This window comes from Delphinapterus leucas, chromosome 7 (assembly GCF_059928025.1).
Source record: "Delphinapterus leucas isolate spDelLeu-1000000601 "Yukka" chromosome 7, BTC_Dleu_Yukka2, whole genome shotgun sequence".
Lineage (NCBI taxonomy): Eukaryota > Metazoa > Chordata > Mammalia > Artiodactyla > Monodontidae > Delphinapterus > Delphinapterus leucas.
The window spans coordinates 8,835,318-8,859,703 of record NC_143135.1 but is presented as its reverse complement, the minus strand read 5'-3'; the positions used below and the strand labels follow the sequence as shown (position 1 = coordinate 8,859,703).

The following is a 24,386-nucleotide window of genomic DNA, read 5'->3' as shown; positions in this document are numbered from 1 at the left end:
GGGAAGGGAGTGGGAACAATGGGGGAAGTGGTCAGTGGGGAAGGGCTGGACAGAAGAATGGCAGGGCCTGGGCTGCAGGGAGGGTGAGGGCAAGGTGGGGTGTGCAAAGGCCTGTGGCCAAACTTTTGAACTGGCCAGGGCTGGGTTGGGGAGCCCCGGTGGTGGTGGAGATACCTCCACCAAGCTCTCAGAAGACTGTGTCCTGGGAGCATAGTTGCACCCAGGGCCCTCCCCAAGGTGCCTGCGGAGCCCAGAGACAGGCAAGGACCTGGCTGGGAGTAGTCTCTGGAGGGCAGGGAAAGGAGGGTCTGTTGCCTTCAGTTGGGGCCCAGGTCCAGTTCACGAGGCTGCAGAGGGATCCTCTGGGATGCGTTTTCTGCTTCTGGCTCCTGCTTTGGCTCCTTTGCCTGCAGGGACCTAGGGAAAGAGAGCTCAGGAAAAGCCCTGGGCTTCCCCAAGGAGGAGCACTGGTGGGGCCAGAAACAGGGCACTGACCAGTTTTCTAAGTCTTCAACAGTCTCTGGCAAGGGCCGATTGAGTGTCTCAGGCAGGAAGAGGGCTGCACTGCCTCCCAGGAGGGCGATGGTCCCAAAGATGACATTGGGGAGGAAGGGCTTCAGCTCCCCGGTGATTTTCACCAGTGGGGCCGTCATGCTTCCCACGCGGGTCCACAGGTTATTTATGCCCATACCTGTTTGCCTGGGAGAGTTCAGAGCAGAGATTGGCAGCCTCTGTGAGGGTTCTCAAAGAACAGCTCTGGGACCCCTGGACAGGGGCCACAGTCCCACCTGCCCCTGTATCCTTTGGCTGGGCCGCTTCCAGGCCCAGCACCTACCTGATGACTGTGGGGTATAGCTCGCTCGTGTAGAGGAAGAGGCAGCTGAAGGAGCTGGACAAGCATCCCTTCCCAAACACAGCCAGTACTGTCCTCAGGGTCAACAAGTCTGCACAGGAAAGAAAAGGCAGTAGACCTTGGGGGCTCAGGAGCCCCTGAGCGTTCTCACTCCTCAGAGACCTTGTCTCCCTTTTTGCTTTGGCTGCCGGACAGCTCACATCCAAACTTAAAGCTGAGTCGTAGCCCCTCTGCTATTCCCAGTGCTTCGCAGGCTTGTGTCCTGCTGCATTTGGGTTTTTCCCTGGCTCTGATTCCCTATTCTCATCATTTGTTGTATCTGTTTTTGTCCAAAAATATCTCCAGTTCCTTTGGAAGGATATAGGTGTATCAACACACAAACATCTATATAAAGTAAAAGTGGCTTTTCCAAGGTCATGGTGGAGTAGGTTGTGGGGTGTTCCTTGAGCACTGGGCTCTGATCCAAGCTTGTCTTCTGCAGCGATGTCACCCAGGCAACAACCAAATCCCGAGCAATTCCTCTCACTGGGTAGACACTACCATACTTTGCCCTGAGTCAGATCTGAAAAGGATCTTTGATGTCATCTAGCCCACCTGTGTTATTTTCTAGACGAGAAACCTGAGGCCCAGAGAGTGCAGGGAGCTGCTCAAGGTAACACAGTGAATTAGAGGCAGACTCAGCAGATCTGGAGTCCCTGGAACCCCGCTTCCCAGCCTGTGAGGCCCACAGACACATTGGTCTCACGGGTCAGCCTCTTTCGGAGGGTTCTGGGGGTCGACCCAGCTTCTCACCCGAAGGCACAAAGATGAGAGACAGGATGCATCCTCCTGCCAGGAGCAGAACGACGGCCTCCGTGGTGTGCCGGCCCAGATAGCTTATGGAGACCATAGTGATGAACTTGGCTGGGACATCGACCCCACCAAAGATGAGCTGGAGAACATAGAGGTTGACGCCAAATTCCTCCACACCCATAGCCAAACTATAGTAGGCAAAACCGGTGGAAAACCTGAGGGTCAGAGAGTGAGTGATTAAGACCCACAGCCAGGCGGGGGCCTCTCCCCATACTGCTCATTGGGTCACCAGGGTGATGAATAGTTTCATTTCTTGTCCCAACTGCAACAGATTGATAGGGGCTGCTTCAGTGCTGTTCTGAGGCCTCTGAGATTGTGTCTGGGCTCAGTGAGAGAGTGCTGGGATTGACTGGTTATGTCTGACATGGACATGGTCTAGGGTATGGTGACAAAGTGCCATATAACTGACTCCAGAGAATATCGGTCCTGGAGGGACTCTTGGAGACCAAAGGAGGCAGCAAACAATCTCTCTTTGTTGAGTAATGGTTTAACATTCAGATGGGGGAGGTGAAAGTGCCCAGGGCTGCACACATGGGTCAGATGCCTCCCCTCCCCCTCTCAGAATTGTGGGATCCCTTTTGAAGAGTTCCTGGATATACTGAATCCTTTTCACATGGGGGTGGCCAGGATGAGAAGGGTGTCAGAACCAGGTCACGGAAAGGGCTTTGAAGGAGATGTGGGATGTCGGGCAAAAGAGAAGACTTAGAAGAATCACAATTTCTGTCGTTAAATCTTGAAGCCCTGAGAGCCAGGCTTGCTCTGTGGGGTCCCAGAGGGCAGAGCGGAACCAGTGGGGGGCAGGGACAGAGAGGCACAGCTCACATGGTAGGGATGTGAGCTGGTGAAGGTGTAGGATGTGAGCTGGTGAAGGTGTTTGGAGCATTTGCCCTGTGGGTGAGGTGGGTGTGACCCCAGGAGGAAGCAGACCCTTATGGCTGGACCTGGGTGTGGGGCAGGGATGCCAGAGATTTCTGGGGTTGGGGCTGGACTGGGGCAGCCCTGAGGAGGGGATCCCTTGACTCTTCTTGCAGGTATTTTAGGCCTTGCCCTTAGGTGAGCCTGCCAGAGGCCTTGTTCATGGCCCCTGCTTGGCAGGGGCGCTAGGGTGTGGGCAGGGAGGGGTGGCGGGTTACCAGGCCAGGGAAAGACAGGAGGTCACACGGCGCAGGGTGGGTGTCCGGAACAGGTCAGCTATGCTGTGCTTGGCCTTGGCCAAGGTGATCTCCTTCTGCAGGTTGAGTTTGATCTCCTTGGGGCAGAGGAAGGGGAGGGGTCCATTAGCGACCAGCTGGTGGGCAGAGGGAGAAGAGAGGGAGGTGCAGGCCTGGTGCCTTTGGAAGAGCTTGCTTAGGGCATCAGATGTAGGCTTGTGAGCAGGGGAAACAGAGGCAAGAGGAGGGGACAGTCCAAGAGCAGAGCCCAGGTTCGTGTCCCAGACCACAATCCCTCTGGGTCTCTACCTCCAGGCTGAGTGCTTCTCCTTCCTCCTTCTTGCCATTGAAGGCCGCCACCTGCCGGAATGTCTTCAGGGCCTTGGAGGACCTTCCAGACAGGATCATCCAGCGTACGGACTCTGGCAGCCACCTGGGGGCCAGAACCGAGTCACAGTGGCTCCCAACCCCCCACCTCCAACACCAGAAGTTCTTCTGAGAGGCTGGAAAATGATCAAGAGCCAGGGCCGCAGGCTAGGAGGACCAGAAACCCGAGCTGCCTTATTGCAGGTTTCATGGAATTTAAACTTGGTCAAGCTCTGCACCGGGGTTGCCTGCAGCCGGCACAAATTCCAGAGATCTCTTCTTCCCTTTCCAGAAGAGCCGTTCCCCTGCCCCCGACCCCGGGCAGCTTGTTATCCTTGGGTGTTGCTCTTAGCTAGGAGCCTCGGGCCCTAGGCCAAGGCAGGTGGGGCCTGGGGAAGGGTTGGCATGCTCGAGGCTGGACAGCTGGAGGGTCCTAAACGTCCACGTCCCCAGCCGTCCTTGGGCCCAATTCCAGGTCCTGGGTGAAGCGGGGGCAGGGCTGCAGTCCCAGGGCAGCTTAGGACGGGGTTTAGGGTTGTGGTCTAGGGAATGGGTCCGGGGACCCTTTGATTCTCCCTGCAAAAGGCCAACTCTGCTGGGTCAGGGGACGGTTTGCAAGCGCAACATGGGGCCTTGGGGTTGGCAAGTGTGTGGCCAACCTCACTCTCCCCCACCCTTGGGCTGTGCTTTTGGGATTGGTTCACCCCTGAGCAAACCCTGAGGGTCACAAATTGAAGGGAAATGGAGGAGGCAGAGGCGTGGGGAGAAAGAAGGGAAGCTTGGAAAAGTCTGGTCCCAGATGGGGTCCGTTCCGGCTGTGGACCCCGCAGGCACCCAGGACCTGGCTCCAGTGAGACCCTCAGGGGAGTGGACACGGGTCACCTGGCCTCAGACCTTTGGTCCTGCTGGTAGTGGTAGCTTCCTGGGCCCATTGCTACCTGCCCTTCTGGCCTTGTGGTCTTATTTCTGCCCTGACAGTCTTCTCAGCCTGCGCCTACCAAGATGATGGGTGACTTCCTCCCAAATCCCATAGCCAGGGCCTGGATTCCATCCTCCTCTCCCTGAGAATAATGACAACAGTGGCTTCCAATCAGTGAGACTTCCTGTGGACCAGGCACATGTAACTCTGGGAGACAGGCATCGGTATCTCCATTTTGCCTAGAAAAATCTTGAGGCTCAGAGTGGGTGAGGCTTGTCCCAAGTCATACAGTGAAGGGACCTGCTGACCATCTGCCCTTATTTTGCCTCCCAACTTTCGGCTCCCATCCTAGGCTGTGGACACGCCGAACTCCACTCTGGACCCTCGGACCATCTCTCTCACTGCAAGATTGCCCGTCCCCTTGGGAGCTTATTCTCATTTTCAAATGGAGGCCCATTCCAGTCCTGCATCTTTTTGTGTAACCTTGGAGGATTGCTTCACCTCTCTCATCCTCGGTTTCCTCATCTGTAAAATGGGAATACTAATGTCCCCTTCACACAGAGATGCCGTGAGTGTTGGTATGATGTGGGTTGGTCCCCAGAACAGGGCCTTGCACATAGTAAGTGCTGGATAAAGGATCCTCCAGGACTTCATTTCTGCTCCTGGGCTTGTTCATTATTTCCTGTTCTTTGGGCCCAGCTATCAACTACCACCTACAGATTGGTTTCCTGTCTTCCACATGTCCTCACTCGGGGTCTCTGCCCCAGACCCCTTGATTCTCCCAGGTTCTCAGGTTGGAGCTTTCCTTTTCTTTATACCTCAAATCCAGAAGTCCCCACACTCTGAGGATTTCTCCTTCAAAATGCCCCTCAGACTCACCCCCCAGGCTCCTCTTGCCCACGCGGTCACTCCCCTTTGTCTCTCATCCCCACCCACTTGGGTTTGTCCTTCTGTGTGATTATGTCACGAAGGGAAGTTTGGTCAGGCCTCTCAGCACCCCGGGCACCTTCAGAGGCGTTCTCTGTCCCTCCACGTGAAACCGAGGCCTCTCTGGCTTTCTGTGCTCTTCACAGCCGGACCCTAACCCCCTCACCACCAACCCCAGCCGAGGGCTCCCTCCCCGCATGCCTCGGTGTGTGGTTCCTCCTCCCTGGAATGCCCTTCCTGACTCTGGGATGGGGTGTCTCGGGACAGACAGAGTCAGCCAGCCTGGTCAGGCATGAGCTCCTCCTGTTTGATCCCGGTGGCTCTAAGGAGGGGGCTGAAGAAAAGAGGGTCACATACCAGGACAACAGGAAGAAGGCGAAGAAGGGAATGGACACGGTTAACTGGAGCCAGCGCCACTGGGGGATGGCGTAGGCCAGGCCAGGCAGAATGAACTGGCCACTGGTATAGAAGTAACCAAGCGAAATCAACTTGATGGCCCGCATCCGGGTGGACACCCACTCGACACCTGCAGGAGGAACCCAAGGACCAGATTAAGACCCTACTGGGTGGTGGGCACCTCCTGAGAAGGGGCACCAGCCCCTGCCCCTCCGTTGGCTACTTGATCTGACCCTGATCCTAAGGTTTCATCGCCCCCATTTTAGAGATGCGGTGACTGAGGCTCAAGAAGGTAGGACTCAAACGTAGGTTTGACTGACTCCCAAGCATGCAGTCTTGACTGCCTCTCCAGTGGCGGGTGACGTCCCTTGTTTGACCTACTTGTGCGTATGGGCTGAACGAGGTCATGTACCTGGCAGATGCCAGGCCCGGGGGAGCTGCTGCTGTTCTGCTTGTTGTTACGTTCAGGGGGGGCCTCTGGGGTCCTGAGAGGGGCAGCGCCTTGCCTGACCAAGGTCGCCCGGTGCCTGTGGCTGAGCCACACTCTTGGCTTCAGGCTGGTGCTCCCCAAACTCCTGGTCCCCGTCCCCTCCCCCTGTGGCTCACTCAAGATCGTGGTGCTCAGGGTGATGCCTGAGATGCCGCAGCCACACAGGAAGCGGAAGACTGTGTAGATGGGGAGGGTGGGGCTGAAGGCTGCGCCTGAGCCGCTGGCAGCCAGCAGCAGGTAGCTGCAGGTCAGGATGGGCTTGCGGCCAAACCTGCAGCTCGAACAAGAAGAGGGTCGTTAGCTGCTGTGAGCCAGCCAAGGGCAGTGACTCTGCAGGGCAAAGGGCTGGACCCTCCACCTCCCAAAGGGCCAGGCAGGGCGTGTAACTCCCTCCCCAGACAGAGCCTTGCTGGTAATTGCTTTTTTTTGTTGACAAGTTAGACGTTTGAGTTAATGAGTGATCTCCTCCACCCCCAGCTTAGCTACCTGAGCAGGGGTCAAAGGACCTCTCCTCTCCAAGCCGTTCATCCACCCGCCTCCACGGCCATGCAGCCACTACTGTGTCTGAAAACACTGAGGCCGGTTCCCCAGGTCTGGGGAGGCTGGAAGACTGAAGCTGTAGGGGTTTTGGGGCAGGGAGAAGGCTGTGGCCCCGAAAGGGGCTGGCCACACAGCAAGGACCATCTCTCCGCACTACCCCAGCTCTTGGCCTCTTTGGGGGTGCATGGGTGTAATGGAGAGGGGCGGGGGGTCTCCATGGGTTGTGCCTCCCCTGGCGAGGCCCCCGCGTCTCACCTGTCAGACAGGTCTCCCAGCACGAGCCCCCCAATCAGTATGCCCGCCATGAAGATAGACTGGGCCAGCTCCTTCAGTTTGTTGGAGTTGCACACCAGGTCCCACTGCGCAGGAGAGAGGGAGAGCCACCCGGTCACCCGGTCACCCGGCTCAGTCCAGCCCAGCCTCTCAGCCGCGTTCAGCCTGCGCCCCCACGTGTGTGCTCCCTCCCCCAGCTCCCGCGCTTGTCTTCCCTGAGCCCGGCCCCTGCTCCCGGTGCCGCTTCCCCCTTCAGGCTGGCCCTGTGGTTCTGCACTGACAACATCCCTTCGGCACATGTGGCCTGCCATATGGCTTGTGAAGTCTGCTCAGCTGTCACAGCCAGGTCTGTCTTCAAGCTCCTCCAGGCTCACCTGTGTCCTGTGGTTACCTATGTGTCTGCTCCCCAACTTCACTTGTGCAAGGCTGGTCCCTCTGCTTGCCCCCTCTCTCCTCCAGGGGCCACTCCCGCTGCCACCTCCCTCCATCTCACACCTTCAGTCTGTCTCCTGACTGCTCTGCATCGTCATTTGCTTGTGTTCCAGTCTCTCCATTTAAAGCCTCTTTCCCTTCCACATTTGCTTCATTTCTCTCTTCCCTTCAAAGCCAAGGAGCCATCCTGGCTGTCACCCCGTCCTCGTGTCCCACTCATTTCCCGAGTCTGCCCCCACCCCTCCACTGAAACTCTGCTCCCCAAACCCAATGGAACCTTCTGTTTCCTGACCTGACTTCCCTTCAGCAGCCCGTGACCCCGCTGGCCTCTGCCTCCTCCCGTCTTCCTCTTTGCCCTCCCTCTGCGGCCTTCTTACTCTCTATCCCTTAAAAGTTCCCCAGGCCTCTTCGTGGATCTTTCTCTTTTTATTCACTTTCCCCAGGAAATGCCACCTGCTCCTATGGCTTCAATGACTATTTTATGGTGAAGACTCCAAATCCCTCTCTTTTTTTTTTTTTTTTTTTTGCGGTACGCGGGCCTCTCACTGTTGTGGCCTCTCCCGCTGTGGAGCACAGGCTCCGGACGCGCAGGCTCAGCGGCCATGGCCCACGGTCCCAGCCGCTCCGTGGCATGTGGGATCCTCCCGGACCGGGGCACGAACCCGTGTCCCCTGCATCGGCAGGCGGACCCTCAACCACTGCGCCACCAGGGAAGCCCCAAATCCCTCTCTTTAGCCCAACCTTTCTTCTGGCCTTGAGACCCATCGATTCAGCAGCCTACTTGAAATCTCCACCCGGAGGGTGTCTTTTGGGCATCTCAGAGTCAGCGAGACTTGCCACCCCCTCTCTGTAAGGTCTCAATCACAGTGACTGGCAGCCCTTTTTGGACTCCTTCCTCTCCCATGTTACAATCGCTTCATCCTCCAGTTTCCCACTTTGTAAATACTTCTTTTTTCTCTGGCCGCCGCTAGCGGCATGTGGGATCTTACTTCCCTAACCAGGGATCGAACCCATGGCCCCTGCAGTGGAAGCGTGGAGTCTTAACCACTGGACCACCAGGCAAGTCCTTTAATATTTCTCGAATCTGGATTCTTCTATCTCCACTACTGCTATCTTAGTGCAGGCCTCATCCTCTTATGCTTGGATTAAGAATAACAGCCAATATACAGTAGAAATAAAAGCAATGGGACCTAATGAAACTTACAGGCTTTTGCACAGCAAAGGAAACCATAAACAAAATGAAAAGACAACCTATGGACTGGGAGAAAATATTTGCAAATGATGAGACCGATGAGGGCTTAATTTCCAAAATTTACAAACAGCTCATGCAACTCAAAAGCAAAAAACAAACAACCCAATCGAAAAATGGGTAGAGACCTAAAGAGACATTTCTCCAAAGAAGAAATACGGATGGCCAACAGGCATATGAAAAGATGCTCCATGTCGCAAATTATTAGAGAGATGCAAACCAAAACTACAATGAGGTATCACCCCACATCGGTCAGAATGGCCATCATTAAAAAGTCTACAAATAACAAATGCTGGAAAGGGTGTGGAGAAATGGGAACCCTCCTACACTGTTGGTGGGAATGTGAATCCGTGCAGTCACTATAGAAAACAGTATGAAGGGTCCTCAAAAAACTAAAAATAGAGTTGCCATATGATCCAACAATCCCACTCCTGGGTATATATCTGGATAAAACTCTAATTCAAAAAGACACAGGCACCCCTATGCTCATAGCAGCACTGCTCACAACAGCCAAGACATGGAAACAACCTGAATGTCCGTTGACGGATGAGTGGATAAAGCAGACGTGGTGCATATGACAGTGGAATACTGCTCAGCCATAAAAAAGAACGAAATAACGCCATTGGCAGCAACGTGGATGGACCTGGAGATGATCATACTAAGTGAGGTAAGTCAGACAGAGAAAGACAAATACCATAGGATATCACTTCTATGTGGGATCTAAAATATGACACAAATGAACCTATCTACGAAACAGACACAGACTCACAGACAGAGAGAACAGACTTGTGGTTGCCAAGCGGGAGGGGAGCAGGGGAGGGATGGATTGAGAGCTTGGGATTAGCAGATGCAAGCTAGTATATATAGCATGGATGAAAAAACAAGGTCCTACTGTAGAGCACAGGGAACTATATTCAATACCCTGTGATAAACCATAATGGAAGAAAATACGAAAAGAGTGTATATATGGGTAACTGAGTCACTTTGCTGTATAGCCGAAATGAACACAACATTGTAAATCTGCTATATGTCAGTAAAATAAATTTAAAAAAAGGAATAACAGCCAATATATATTGAGGGCTTACTCTGCACCAGGCACTGTTCGAAGTGAGCGCTTTCCATGCCTTAATTTTCTCAGTCATCATAGCAACCTTATGGTGTAGAGCTGCTGTCATCCTCAGTTTACAGTTGCGGAAATTGAGCCCAGAGAGTATTATCAGCAACGGTCTTCTGACAGGTCTCCCAACCTTCGACCTCAGTCCTTCCTATCCATTCTTTCCCTGGTAACCTGAGTGGCTTTTCTGAAGCCCCTCTCACATCAGCTTGCTGCCTTGCCTAAGGCACCCCCTGGCTTCCTCTTGCCCTCTGGGTAAAGAGAAAGCTCTGTTAACACAGATTTATACAAGCCCTCAGGCTCTGGCCCCTGCCCACCTGTCTGGCCTAATCTCCCGCTAATCCCCAGCACGCACCCTTTGTCCAGTTGTCCTGAATTACTTGTGTAATGAAGTGAAGAATCTCATTCACTGGAAATGCCTGATGAGAAGGTTTTGGAAGCAAAACAGTGCGGGGAAAGAACCACACATCCCAGGGAGCTCTTTCTGCTTTCCTCCCGGGAAGCGAGGGGGATTGGGCAAGGGTGAAGGCTCCAGGTCCTCCAGCTTGCTCACAGTGGCCCAGAGTGGCCAGCAAACCCAGGGCCCTTCTGGCTGGAAAGGGAGCCTGCATGGTACAAGTGTGGGGATGGGGGAGGGAAAAGAGTAAAGGAAGAAGTGAGGTGGTGTGAAAGGAGTAGGCCAGCGGGTGTCTAGAGAGACATCCTGTACTGTGTAGCATGCGGCGTAAAGGGACAGGCCACCCGGGAGCGAGATGGGGCCATGTAATTCTTGACAGTGACGTGTGAGTGGAAGAAATGGATGCTGCGCCCACTTCATTTGAGTAAGAGGGAATCCCTGGCCTGGACTTGCGTGCTTTCCCCCTTCCTGTTGGTTAGGAATGGTGATAACGAGAGCAACTCTGGAAGCCACGTGTTGAAGATGGCGGAGCTGCTGTGTGTCTCGGTCCCCGAATGACCTCGGAAGGGGACTGGGAACACAAGAGCATGGGAGCAGATATAGGGAGAACTGGAGAGATTTTTTTTTGCGGTACGCGGGCCTCTCACTGTCGTGGCCTCTCCCGTTGCGGAGCACAGGCTCCGGACGCGCAGGCTCAGCGGCCATGGCTCACGGGTCCAGCCGCTCCGCGGCATGTGGGACCTCCCCGGACCGGGTCACAAACCCGTGTCCCCTGCATCGGCAGGCGGACTCTCAACCACTGCGCCAACAGGGAAGCCCTGGAGAGATTTTTAAAGGCATCCTGGAATTTGCGGGAGAAGGGAAGATATTCTGAGGGATTTTGGCATGCTTTCTGTGTTAAGAAAACCTGTAGCTGAAGTCTCCATTCTTCAAGGTGCTGAGAGAGTGATTTATGTTTCCTTTGACCCTGACTCCAAGCATAGGCCTGGCCACGTGGGGTCCGTGGTTGTAATCAGGTTTACACCAGTGATCCTACAAAAGCTTCAGGCTATTGTGTTCCTCTTTGCTTTTGTACTTGATATCTTCCCCTACTCTAGCAAGGTTGTCAGTCCTTCAAAAGACACGTCAAGATCACTTACTCTGAGTGCCAGAAGCATCTTTTCTGGCTGCCTGGTACAAGCAGGTAGTCAGTAAATATTCATGAAATGGGTAAGTGGCTGAGAAGCACGTCCAGACTCCCAGTGTAATTCCTCATTTCTCCTTCCACGCTCAGCATCCCATTCTTACCTCGAAGAGGACACAGATTACATAGCACGCCGCCTGCCTATTTGCTCGTCTATCTGTCCTGTATTCCGTAGCCACACCGAGGGCGGAGGCATCTCATTTGACTCTTTAACCCTAGCAGCTAGCAGAGTACTTGGTGCACAGTAAATGTCAAATGTTTGTCCGGTGAATCGTTAATGGGGTTGCTATACATATTTTACTGATGACACCCAGAGAGGAAGAGGTAACCAGCTGACTGGAGGGAATCGGTCACTCAGCTTCTATGTAGCCCATGGCATGGCCTGGGCTGACCTCTTGTCTATCGGCTTTTGGCGGCTCCACATAGAGTTCTTGCTCCCAATATCCCCTCCAATGTTCTTGGCCTTCTTTTTCCTTTCTTGGAATGTTTACTCCTTAGGGAGCTGGATTCAGGAAGGCAAGAACAGGAAGCCCACTGCGGTGTCTTCCTGAGTGATGATATACCAGGAAGGTGGTGGGGGAGAAAGAGAGGGCTTACTCTGCTCCGGAGCAAGCTTTGCAAATGATGCCATAATAATCCTATGAAGTGGGTACTATTATTTTATTTTTTTTATTTTTTTGCGGTGCGCGGGCCTCTCACTGTTGTGGCCTCTCCCGTTGCGGAGCACAGGCTCTGGACGCGCAGGCTCAGCGGCCGTGGCTCACGGGCCCAGCCGCTCCGTGGCATGTGGGATCTTCCCGGACCGGGGCACGAACCCGCGTCCCCTGCATCGGCAGGCGGACTCTCAACCACTGCGCCACCAGGGAAGCCCAGGTACTATTATTATCTCCATTTTACAGACCAAGAACCCGAGGCTCAGAGGGTAAATAACTTGCCCAAGCACAGCTTTGGTTCATTTCAAGGCAGAGACTCAAACTCAGGTCTTCTGGACGCCGAACTAGCGCTCTGAGTCCTGAGCTGCCGGAGGGAAGGCTCAATCCATGGGAGCTGTAGCCATGCGTCACTATAAGACACAAGCACAGGATGGGCTGGAGTCATGGTCAAGGAGGCAGCCAAGGCCAGAGCCAAGGGGGCTGATCTGATGTCAGGCCCAAAGGGTGAGGGACAGGCTCAGGAGCTGGAGCGGAGCAAAATCATAGGCCAGGAGGCCCCTCAGAGGGCAAAGAAGAAGGCGTGACGTAAACGGTCAGGGCGAGCCATGTGTGATCAAGGGTGGGGACCCTGCTCCGTGTGTGTGTGTGTGTGTGTGTGTGTGTGTGTGTGTGTGTGTGTGTAGGCTGACTCTGCCAGGGGACCCCACACATGGTCCGTACTCCCTCCAGAGCAGGGACAAGGGAAACAAACGTCCCTAGATTTGGGGCCTTTTGGCTCCAGTTTAGAGCTTGGGGAGAATTGCTATGTCTCTGTCTACTCTTGGACCTCTGATGGAACCAAGGCTGGGGCGCAACGGCCAGAGAGCCAGGTACCTGGGAAGACTCAAAAGGGCATGAGTCTCCAGCTCTGCCACTTAGTAGCTGTGAGTTCCTGAGCCAGTTACTTAACCTCTCTGTGGCTCAGACTCTTTATCTGTAGAATGGGGGTAATACTAATACCTGCTTCTCAAGATTGTAAATAAAATAAGGAATGAAGAGCACCCAGCACTATACCTGGCAAACAGTCGGCACTCTATGTGATAGCTGTTTTATTATTATTGTCACATGTCATTGTAAGGCCTGTGCTCACAGGGACGTGTGATGCAGTAGAAGGGGCATGGATTCTGGAGTCAGGACCCCCATCCCTCTTCCTACAAAAACTTGATTTCACCATCATGGCTGAGAGAGCCACCTTCTGGATCTGACCCCAGTGTATCCCTCTGTAAAAAGGGGCAACATTCACAGTGGCCATAAAAGAAGATTCGCAGGGTCGTGAAAGAAGGAATGCAAAGCACCAGCCCAGGGCCCTGCACACGGTAGATGTTCACCCTGACCCTGGAGAGCCCAGGGGATGGCCCCGGGCTCCTCTTGCCTGGAATTACAGCTTCCTAGGTGAGGGCTGCCACGGCACGGGATCAGGCTGGCCCAGACACGTGGCTGAGCTGGGGCCCCCTGGTCATTACGCAAGAGTCAGATTGGAGGCTAGGAAAGGGGAGATGATAGGAGAGGCGCCCAGGGCAGGGGCCAGGGTGAGCAAGTAGGGGTGATGCAGGAGCTCAGCTGGAGACAAGAGGTGGACAGATGGTCTGGGAGGTGGGCAGCCTGGGGATTTGGGGGTGAGCGTGGAGGAAGACCAGACACTCGGCAGGGGAAACTTCCAGGGTGGATACCCACTTCTGGGAGGACCACTGAGTGGGATCTCTGCTTCTCCAGCGGCTGACTTGGGGCCTCCAGGGACCTGTGTGGGGAGACAGGATTTCTGTGGCCCTGGAGACAGGACGGGAAGGCTCAAGGCCCAGAGACGACTCACAGGGACCTCAGAGGGAGGGCCTCCTCATCCAAGGCCAGGCCCGGGCCTTCGAGGGCTGCAGGGTTGGGTTTCCGGAGCCCCCAGACTGAGCTGGGCCCCCACAGGGCTGTATTCTGTGGTGTGGAAGCTGTGGGCTCCTCTCCAGGGAATCCAGAGTCCACAGTCCTCACTCCTCACACTTTCCAGACTTAAAAGAAAGGCCTTTGTTTTCTCTTAACGTCCTGGTAAAGCTCCTTCTGAAAAATTCCTACCTTGTCTCTGCTGAACCCAGAGGAAGGAATGTGTGGTCGCCTCTGCCAGCAAAGCTTATGGGATCAGAAGGGGGAGGGAAACCCCCCGTGCTCCTGGCTGGACCCAGCGCAGCCCTCCCACCCTCGCCTCCTCTGCAGGGAAGGTCCTTATTATCCCATTCTACAGATGAGGGGACTGAGGTGGGGAGGGAGATGACTCACCAGGTCCCCGGCTGTCGGGTGGGTGGGTGGAGCTGGGCCCTGCGTGCTGGCCAGTGCTGGGTTGGGGGGTGGAGTGAGACAAAGCCCTGTGGCCTGGGTGAGCTGGGAAGAGCTGTGACAGCTGATTCTCCTTTTACCGGGAGTCCCCCTACTCTTCTGGGGGCACTAACCCCCTGCTTCTCAGGACATCTCTATTAATCATGGCCACCACAACAGCAACAGTGGCAGCAAACATTAGTTGAACACCTTGTAGGTGCCAGGCCCTGTGCTAATGCTGGCCTTGCATTATCTCTTTCAATGGTCACACTTGTTCTCTTACCCCATTTTACAGATGAGGAAACTGAGACTTCTGGGGTTGTAACATCCCCAGTAAACAGCAGAGTCAGAATGTGAACTCTGCTGCTTGGTCCTGGCTCATGGTGCCACGCTGTCCACCTGGCAGATGGCTCCTTGCCTACTAACCAGGGTCACCTGGACTGAGTTGGTTGCCAGGTGCTGTCTTCCTTATTACCACCCTTCCCTCCAGGGCTGGCACACCCAGGTCCCTGCCTCCACGCCAGAGACACACCCCTAGGTGAGCCAGCCACTGTCTTACCTCCACCCCGTGAGGGACTGGAACCCCACCCCACCCCAAGTGATGGAGCATGGATTTGCCACGGCTTGAACCACAAACAGAGGGGGCTTGACCTTGCTGTGCTGCTAAGAGAGCCTGGCTGGGTCTGGCCACTGACATTTCCCTGACTGGGTGAGGACCCTGATCAGGGGTTCTCATGGCTGAGAGTCCTCAGGGAGCTTGGGCCTGACCAGGACCCGACCTGGAGAAGGGGGCAGACCCCGAGGCCTGGTGAAACCCTGTGTATTTGGGACGCAGATTCACATGGTCCTAACTGCTAGAATGGTGACTGGGTGCTCAGCTGGTACAGATGTGAGCTGATGCTTGACGGGGTACAAGACCTGCAATCTGGGCCTCCCTGGTGGTGCAGTGGTTAAGAATCCACCTGCCAATGCAGAGGACACGGGTTCGAGCCTTGGTTCGGGAAGATCCCACACGTCACGGAGCAACTAAGTCCGTGCGCCACAACTACTGAGCCTGCACTCCAGAGCCCGCGAGCCACAACTACTGAGCCCATGTGCCACAAGTACTGAAGCCCACGCACCTAGAGCCTGTGCTCCGCAACAAGAGAAGCCACCGCAATGAGAAGTCCGCACACCGCAACGAAGAGTAGCCCCTGCTCGCGGCAACTAGAGAAAGCCCACGCGCAGCAACGAAGACCCAACGCAGCCAAAAAAAAAAAGACCTGCAAGCGCTGCTCTTGGCCAGGCTCCCTGGAGCTCAAGGTGCACCCTGGAGGGGAAGACACTTCCCAGCAGTCAGCACTGTCTGAGTCCCTTCGGCCGGGCTCTGAGGGCATATGGCCTTCATTCAGCATTAACTGAGCGCTTCCCAGAACCTAGGCCAGGGTGCAGTGGTTGGGGGATGCAGTCCCCAGGAACACGGAGTGGGGAAGTGGGGGCAGGTGGCTCTGGAGCCCTGCTGCCTGGGTTTGGCTCCCAGCTCCAGCATTTATACGATGTGCTGCCTTGGGCCAGTAACCTGTACCTTGGTTTCCTCATCTGAAAAAAGGACACAATATAGGTACTAACCTCAGAGAGCTGCTGTGAGGATTAAATGAGTTCATACGAGCAAACCGATTAGAGCCGTCTGGCAAGGGGTTAGCACGCGGTAAGGCGTAGCGATGGTTATTAGTTCATTGCTCCCTGTAGGATTTTTGTTTCCTCGTCTAGGTTCTGTATTCTGGAGGACACGGATGGTGGCTTTACCCCTTCCCTCTGTCTTCCAGGGACCAGACGTACAGCAAGTTGCCCACACACCTGGAAACTTAGTTACAGATATTGGGGCATTTCCACGCCCCCCACGCCTGCCCTGTTCCTCACCCCTACATCCATTTGGTTCCCCAGTCCCAGAGATTCTGACCCCCCAACCTCTCTGGTATTTATTCCGACTGCCCCTGCCGTCTGTCATCTTGGTCCTGGGTCCCTGTGGCAACCTGCTAACTGGTCTCCCAGCTGCTGGACCAAAATGCTCTGCAAGCTACTCTCCGCCCTGCAGTTGAGGCAGGAGATAGATGGGCCCCAGGCTGAGCAGCCGGAGTTCGTCCCCTGTGCACAGATACGCCAGAGTAGCAGGAGGGAGGAGAGCTGAGCCCTGCCCAGATAAGAGATAAAAGACTGCATATGCCTCATTCTTGAAGCCAAGGAGACCTTCCCAACTATACGTGCTTAGAAAGGCTCCTTGAAGGTCAACAATGGAGGGGGCGCCTCTCCATAGTAAGTGACCTCAACCTACCCACAGGCCTCTTTGCTAGAATCCATCTTGGCTAAGGGATGCGTGTGCACACATGGGAGGACCCTGAGATAAACAAAATATGGACTCAGAACCAGGCAAAGTGAGATGAGTGGCCAAAGGAAACCTGGAAGAAATGCCCCATATAAGTGATTCAAACTACCACAAGGGGGCTTCCCTGGTGGCGCAGCGGTTGAGAGTCTGCCTGCCGATGCAGGGGGCACGGGTTCGTGACCCGGTCCGGGAGGATTCCACATGCCGCGGAGCGGCTGGGCCCGTGAGCCATGGCCGCTGAGCCTGCGTGTCTGGAGCCTGTGCTCCACAACGGGAGAGGCCACAACAGTGAGAGGCCCGCGTACTGCAAAAAACTACCACAAGGGTGCAACTCTCTCTCTGAGTTGGCCCATGTGTCTATCCACATGTACCCTTTTACCTCCTAATAAATACTTTGTTTCACTACTTTCTGTCTTTGTGGGAATTCATTTCTACAAAGCCGAAGGGCCAGGGCCTTGTCACTGGCCACTGGTCTAGTGACTAGGATTCAGCGCTCTCACTGCTGCAGCCTGACTTCAGTCTCTGGCTGGGGATCGAAATCCTGCTTCAGGCCGCTGCTGTAGGCCGAGACCACCCGAGATCACAGAGTGCAGATCCTTAGAAGGTGATCTGGGTACGCCACACTCCTGTATAACACCATGCAACGGCCCCCCGTCACCTTCGAGACAGAGTCCTTCGCCCCGGCATCCACGGCAGGCCCTCCTGCTGGCCCGCTTCCTCCCTATGTCCCTGGCCTCCGCAGCCCGCTGCCCGCCTCTCCAGCCTTCCTGAGTCTCTTGCAGTCCTTACTGCTTTGCTCTCTTTATGCTCCTGTGACTGTGCATGTGACTCCAGGCACTCTGTTCCTTTCGCCTGGGCTGCACTTGCCCGCATCAGCCCCCTCCCTAACCCTGACCCCTCCTTCACACTCAGCTCAGGCTTTGCTGACTCCAGTGAGCCCCCCTGGGTTCCCCCTCCAGGCAGATTCCATGCCCCTCCTCTGGGCTCCCAGAGCACCCTGAGTTTATAAAGCTTGTATCCATTCATTACACAAATATTTATTTCACAGAGCGCCTCCTCTGTGCCAGGCACTGTTCCAGCTGCTGGGGATATAGCAAAGCAGCTGAAAGCCCCTGCCCTGGGAAGCCTGCATACCCCACCACGCTGCTGGTGACTTTCCTCACTACAGGTGAACACCTGGAGGACAGGCAGGGCTCATGAGTTCTTTGAGTCTGTGTCCTCAGTACTATGAGTGTAGCTGTCAATAAATGTTGGATGCTGGATGTATTTCAGGCACTGCGCTGGGTGCTGGGGAGAAAAAGTGCATAGGACAGGGATGGAGTATCTGGGGCTATGAGAGTCAGCAGATGTGATGGTTAGGAGCGCAGCTCTGGGGCAGGTGCCTGTGTTCAGATCCCGAATCTGCCTCTTACTAGTGGCGAGAGCTTGAACAATCTCCTCATCCTCTGTGTGCTTCAGTTTCCCCATCGCAACAATGGGCTTATCATACTATCTTTTTTTTTTTTTTTTTTTTTTTTGCGGTACGCGGGCCTCTCACTGTTGCGGCCTCTCCCGTTGCGGTGCACAGGCTCCGGATGCGCAGGCTCAGTGTCCATGGCTCACGGGCCCAGCCACTCTGCGGCATGTGGGATCCTCCGGGACCGGGGCACGAACCCGTGTCCCCTGCATCGGCCGGCGGACTCTCAACCACTGCGCCACCAGGGAAGCCCTATCATACTATCTTATAATGGTGTCAGGAAGGTTAAAAGGGTTAATATTTATAAAGCACTTAGGACAGTGCCTTGCGCGTAGTCAGTGCTTTATACAGAAATAAATATTCACTAGACAAATGAATAGCAATCGTAGATTCTGAACATAGATAGTCCTGGATTCAAATCATCTCTCTGCCAGGTCCGAATCATATGTAATCCTGGGAAAGTCATTGAACCAGGCTGAGCCTCGGTTTCCTCATCTGAAGGTAATAACAATACTTCCCTCACTGAGATGCCATCTCCAGGGATTCCAGGAGCCCATGCTCATGGTGTGCCCAGCACAGGACTGGCACCAGGTAAAGACTTTGAAATGCATCTCTTCTAATGTGGCAAAAGCAAGATCCTGCCCTCGAGGGGCTCATGGTCCCCGAAGGGAGAATGAAAACATTGGCCTCTGCTCACTGCTCAGATGTCACCCCCTCCAGGAAGCCTCCCTAGAATCCCGTGGTCCCCCCACTCTTTTGTACTGCCATGAATGCTTGTCCCCCTGTGCCTAGTATGGAGTTTTGCTTTAAATTCCAGCTCCAAAACTGACCAGCTGTGTGGCACTGGACCTTCACTTCCCTCCTCTCAGTCGTAGTTTTTTTTTGAATGAAAAAGGAGATAAAATCACCTTCAACAGAATATCATTGTGGGAATCAAAGTGTGGGAGACAATGTCTGCCAGAGGCCAAGACGTGCCTGACCATTTGTGGATCCTCAATAAATGCCAATTCCCGTTTTGCCCTCTTCATCTGACCATGGTCTCCAGGTCATTCGAGAGCCTGATTTAACTCTGTAACTCCTGGAGATGGTGGGTAAAGGAATCAGTGAATAGGGGCTTCCCTGGTGGCGCAGTGGCTGAGAGTCCGCCTGCCGATGCAGGGGACGCTGGTTCGTGCCCCGGTCCGGGAGGATCCCACATACCGCAGAGCGGCTGGGCCCGTGAGCCATGGCTGCTGAGCCTGTGCGTCTGGAGTCTGTGCTCCGCAACGGGAGAGGCCACAACAGTGAGAGGCCCGCGTACCGCAAAAAAAAAAAAAAAAAAAAGAATCAGTGAATAAATGAGGATGTGAATGAATGGGAGGTGAACACATAAGTGATGGCAGGAGAGGATGAGATGTTTTCTGGGTCTGCTCGGGCATGTTCCAACCCTCACCTCTGTCCATCCCCTCCTCCACACACTGTCCCATCTTGAGACCTTTGCACAAGATGGAATTTTCCTCCTTTTCCCCATTGCCTGGCTAAATCTTGCTGGACTCCCTTATCTCTGCCCAAGGTCACTTCTTTAAGGAAGCTTCCCCTGGCCCCTGCCCCCAGCCCAGGGGTAGGCGGTAGTCTAAGGTCACAACCTTAAGTACTTTGAAGTTGTAATTTGACATTTCTTTGTGTGGTCCTCTCGTTAATTGATGTTACCCCTGCTAGGCGGTGGACCCCGTGGGAACAGGGACAGTGCATTTTTGTATCCCCAGAGTTTGGCACTGCGCCTGGCACAGAAAGGACTGTTTGCACTCTGAAAGTGAAGAGACGGAACCTTTTGGTTGGTGTGTCTCTGCACCCAGGTCCTTCCTCTCTGCCTGCCCAGTGCCCTGTCCCTGGGTCTCATGCTCCCCTGTCCATGAGTGTGGGGTTCCTGCTGTGATCGGAGGGAGAGGGCTGGCCTCTGGGCATACCTCAGTCACAATGGAGTCCCTGGTGCTGACGTCGTAGGTCCAGCCATCCAGGCAGGGCTCGGTGGCCCCCTGGGTGTCATTGGGCAGGCTGGCGTTGGGTGGATATACAAAACGGAGGCACGGCTCAGGCTTCTCGTTCAGGCCCATGGGGAGCACCCAGGGCCCCGCGGAGGCGTTGGGTGGCGGGCGACAGTGGTGGGCGGGGGTGGCCGCTGTGAAGATCTGCAGCAGGTTGTGGTTGGCCGTGCTCAGGATCGGGAGGCCGAGCAGGACTATGTGCAGGAACTGGAAGGGCCCTTTGCTGGCCACGCGGTCAACGAGCTCGGCGAAGGTCATGGCACCGGACAAGATGAGCCAGAGCTACGGGCGGGTGGGGCACCAGGCCGGGGAGAGGGATGTGTGCACGGGGGTGAGGGCGGGCAGGTGGATGGGTGTGGAAGCACAAGGGGGAGGGTGTGCCCAGGTGTATGTGTAAGCCTGTGTATGTAGAAGTGTGTGAGGGTGTGGGGCTCAGCTGTGCGTACCCACAGTTTTGCGTGTGGATGAGGATGTACCCAACTGCGCGTACAGACATGGGGTCACAGGTGTGGTGTGTGTTCACGGCAGTGTCTGCTGGGATGTGCACATTTAGGCTGGAGTGTAAGGGCACAGCTGTGTGAGCACGGGTGTGTCGCTGTGTGCGTGTGGGGACTTGTGGGTGTGAGTATGTGTTCAGCCAGGCTGGTCACACGCGCTGCAGGCATGGGGCAGTGCAGGCCAGGCCGCTGGGACCAAGGGGCCCCGTCTTGGACGTTGTCCCCACAGGATGGATGTCAGGAGTAAGTGGGAGGGGTCCCTGGCTGCCTCGAGCAGACACACAGGACTGGCAGAGCTCAGGTTGCCTGCAGGGAAGGTCTCCCCAAGCCCGGCGCCTCCTGGTTTTGGGTATCCCCTGGGGCTGGGTGCACCATAGCAGGGCAGCAGAAAGGGGCCAAGCAGATCCCAGAGGGCGTAAGGCACTTGGTCAGTTGCAGTGCGGAAGCAAGGCCCGGCCTTGGGGGCTTCCCAGGGGTCCCTCCTCACCTGGTACCTGGGCCTGGCTCCTCCCTCCGGCGGGGTCGGTGGTCGATGTGGCTGAAACCCTTGCTCTGTCCCAGGGTCCGGCAGCTCTGTGTTTTGGCAGCTCGGCTCCAACAAGCTGTGTTTGTGCCTTCCCCAGGGGAGCTTATATAAGGCATAAGCTGTTTCCCAGGCTAATGTTTGACTTTCTTTGGGGGATTAATGACACTGGCAGGGCCAGGGCTGTGGACCCACTAAGCCCAGCTTTCCTCAAAGGGCTGCCTCAGCAAAGGCTGGTGTGGTGGCGTGGCTGAGCCTAGTGGGGGGGGGCGGGGGACAGAAGTCTAGGTGGTCCCGGCAGGGGGAGTCTGGGGAGGGGGTGGGGGGCTGGCTTGAGTCCTGAGGGCCCAGGGTCCTCTCTGAGCTGACGGCCTGAAGACTTGGAGCTGAGAAGAGCCAGTGAGAGAAGTGCTACTGCCCGTGAGTGGACAATACTCTCCAGGGCACTGACTTCCCCTGCCTGGTGCCTCTTGGTAGGGCACAGGAAATAGTAGGGCACGTCCAGGCCGAAAATGTCACCTGTGTCTGTCCCTGAGGGCTCCAGGCTGTCACCCCCTGGGCCCCTGGGGCAGCCAGGGCTCCCCTGTCTGAGTCTCAGACCCAGAGGAACACCCACGCCCCCTTCGATCCCCATGCTCAGTGGATGGGCTCCTCTTCTGACAACTGCTTCCCTTTAAAGACAGTTTGCAGTCCCTATGGTTCTGTTTTTTTCTCTGAATATTATTTTAATTGTATAATCAACTGTTTCTCCCATAAAGTACAGGAAATACAAACAAGTCAAACAAAACAAAACGCCCAGTCTCACCTGACAGCCAGGCCTGTGAGTGATCTGATGTATGTGCTTCCAGCCCTTTCCTCATGAGACCGCGGTCTAAGGCCCCACTTTCTTTTTTTTTTTTTTTATAAATTTATTCATTTTATTTATTTATTTTTGGCTGCGTTGGTTCTTTGTTGCTGTGCGCAGGCTTCCTCTAGTTGTGGCGAGTGGAGGCTACTCTTCCTTGTGTGGGCTTCTCATGGCCATGGCTTCTCTTGTTGCAGAGCACGGGCTCTAGGCATGCAGGCTTCACTAGTTGTGGCATGTGGGCTCAGTAGTTGTGGCGCACGGGCTTAGTTGCTCCGCAGCATGTGGGATCTTCCCGGACCAGGGCTCGAACCCATGTCTCCTGCATTGGCAGGCGGATTCTTAATCACTATGCCACCAGGGAAGCCCCCTAAGCCCCCACTTTCTAGCAGCCAACGTGAGTCTCGTTTAATCCTCACAGCAGCCTTGTTTTACTATTCTAGCATTATCCTAAGAAATTGAGGCACAGAGAGGTTAAGTAACTTGCTCCTGGTTCCCCAGCCAGGAGGTGGCAGGGCAGGGGCAGTGTGGCTCTAAGCCCACTTCTGTCTCTTGGAGCCAACATTTCTGCAAAGCCCGTGGGGCACTGTGCTGCCTCTCCCTTAGCAAGGTCTCCTAGCCTGGCCTTCAGCATCACTCCTGCCTGCCTTTAGCTCTCGGGTTCTTCCTCCAGGGACCCTAGGAGCTGCCCCTCCTGCCTGCTCTGGGGGCTAAGAAGGAGCCCACCTACGGCTCCCCTTCTCGGTTGGGGAGGGGGCTCCCCATTATCTTCCTTGGCCTCTTCTCCACCAAGGCAGCATCCAGCTCCCTGGGCTCAGGCTGGAGGCTCAGGCTCCCCCTGAAGTCTCCTCCAGCGCTTCCTCCCCTACCGGCCTCCCCAAGGGCAGGGTCAGCTGTAACCGGGGTCCAGCCCCTCCTCTCCGCTCCCCACCTGGGCCCAGCAGTAATAGATGTTCTTAAAGTGGCCCGAGGCAGGGCAAGATCCGGAGTCATCAAAGGAAGATTCAATTATGCTCCGAGGCAGCCAAGGGGTTGTTTTAGGAAGGTTTTCGACTGTGAAGCTTGCAGAGAGCTGGGCCCCCCGCCCTGAGCCCCCCGGTTCTGGGCATTCGCCCTCTGTGAGACTTTCCGGTTCCTAATTGGGCCAGGGTTATCTGATTGTTCCTGTCCTAGTGGAATGTTGTTTAAAGGAGCCTGATGACCTCCCACTGCGGCTGCTGGAGCTGAGCCAGAGTATAGCCCAGTCAGGGGCAGTGCCCCCGACCGCCATGGATGTGCTTGGATTCCCGAATCTGAACTGAAGGAATGTGTTGATGCACTGGCTGTACGACCTTGGGCAAATCACCTCCCTCTGGGCCTATTGTTTCTCTTTATTAGTTAAGTGGCTTAAAACACACACACACACACACACACACACACACACACAGAGGAACCTTTTATTCAGACAATAGAGTGGGTTCCTAAGGTCAACATATAAGTCAGATCCTAAAGGAGGTGGTCTGCTTAAGTGGTGAAGGGGGTGGAGAGAAGCCCCCACCACACCCCCAGCCTCCCAGCCCATCCTTCCCTTTGGCACCTTTTGCCCCAGGCCATCCCAGCCTGAGGCAGCTCCATTATATTAGAGGACCCATCTCCTCTTACATGCTGTGATCCTAAATTCAATATGTTGAAATTAACTTTTTTTTTTTAAAGAAATGATGCATTTGGGAAATCTTACATACTAGATGCATTTTTAAAAAATGCATTTTTAACTTGGGGCATGGGAATCGATTTTCTTCCTTCTTTCCTTCCTTCCTTCCTTCCCCCTTCTTTCTTTCTCTTTCTTCCTTTCATTTTTGCCCAAACTCTTCTACAGCCTCTAAGCTGAACTAGGTTCAATCAGTTGCCCTGTTCTTTGCTGGGTCCCAGCACTGACATGTGTTTTGCTCTGGAAAGGCCCAAAGAATCATCTAGTCCAATGTCCTCATCTTATATAAGGGAGACTGAGGTCCAGTGAGGGAAGGGACACAGATCTGACTCCCCGTGTCCCTTGCAGCTCCACACAGTACAGTCTCTAAGTCTTCAATTCACTGAGGCAGGGGAGGGGCTGTGATAAGTGAAACAGGGAAATCTCATTCCCTTGGAGGGGCAGTTCTGGCCAATTACGGAGGCCATACTGAATCTCTGTGGGCCATGCACCCTCCTACCCACTCATTTGTTCATCTGTTTATCTTGTCATCTCCCCATCCATCCTTCCTTCCTTCCTTCTTTCCTTCCTTCCTCCCTCCCTTCCTTTCTCCCTTCCTTCCTTCCTTCCTTCCTTCCTTCCTTCCTCCCTCCCTCCCTCCCTCCCTCCCTCCCTCCCTCCCTCCCTTCCTTCCTTCCATCCATCCAATGTGTCTCATGCTTTGTGTGTATGAGGCCCCATGCTAGGAGCTATGGTGCCTGCTGAAACTTGCAGTCCACTTGTCAGAGAAGGCTGTTCCAGAAACAATTACAGCATAAACGAGACTGACCTCAATGCCACAGGAGAGGTCCACACAGTTTCAGTGGTCTCAGGAGAGGGAGA

The 24,386-nt window shown here is 54.9% G+C and overlaps 1 protein-coding gene across 1 annotated transcript; it reads right to left on the bottom strand.

Moving 5' to 3' along the window:
• Window positions 1–262: 262 nt before the first annotated feature.
• Window positions 263–20,383, bottom strand: SLC22A8 (solute carrier family 22 member 8). Its single transcript, XM_022592276.2, has 10 exons — window positions 19,897–20,383; window positions 6,750–6,853; window positions 6,071–6,225; window positions 5,426–5,594; window positions 3,166–3,289; window positions 2,839–2,954; window positions 1,646–1,860; window positions 836–944; window positions 496–699; window positions 263–417 (listed from the first exon to the last, which is right to left on the bottom strand). The coding sequence occupies exons 1-10, from the start codon at window positions 20,230–20,232 to the stop codon at window positions 318–320; spliced, it is 1,632 nt and encodes a 543-aa protein (XP_022447984.1). The 5' UTR covers window positions 20,233–20,383; the 3' UTR covers window positions 263–317.
• Window positions 20,384–24,386: the final 4,003 nt, after the last annotated feature.

What these genes read in the sequence shown, in the direction of transcription:
- SLC22A8 (XM_022592276.2), bottom strand. Translation starts at nt 20,232, where the DNA reads ATGACCTTCGCCGAGCTCGTTGACCGCGTGGCCAGCAAAGGGCCCTTC. An exon ending in TCTCATCTTTGTGCCTTCGG is followed by an intron (nt 945 to 1,645) that starts GTGAGAAGCTGG and finishes TTTCCTGTGCAG; the next exon opens with ACTTGTTGACCCTGAGGACA. An exon ending in CTATACCCCACAGTCATCAG is followed by an intron (nt 700 to 835) that starts GTAGGTGCTGGG and finishes GAACTCTCCCAG; the next exon opens with GCAAACAGGTATGGGCATAA.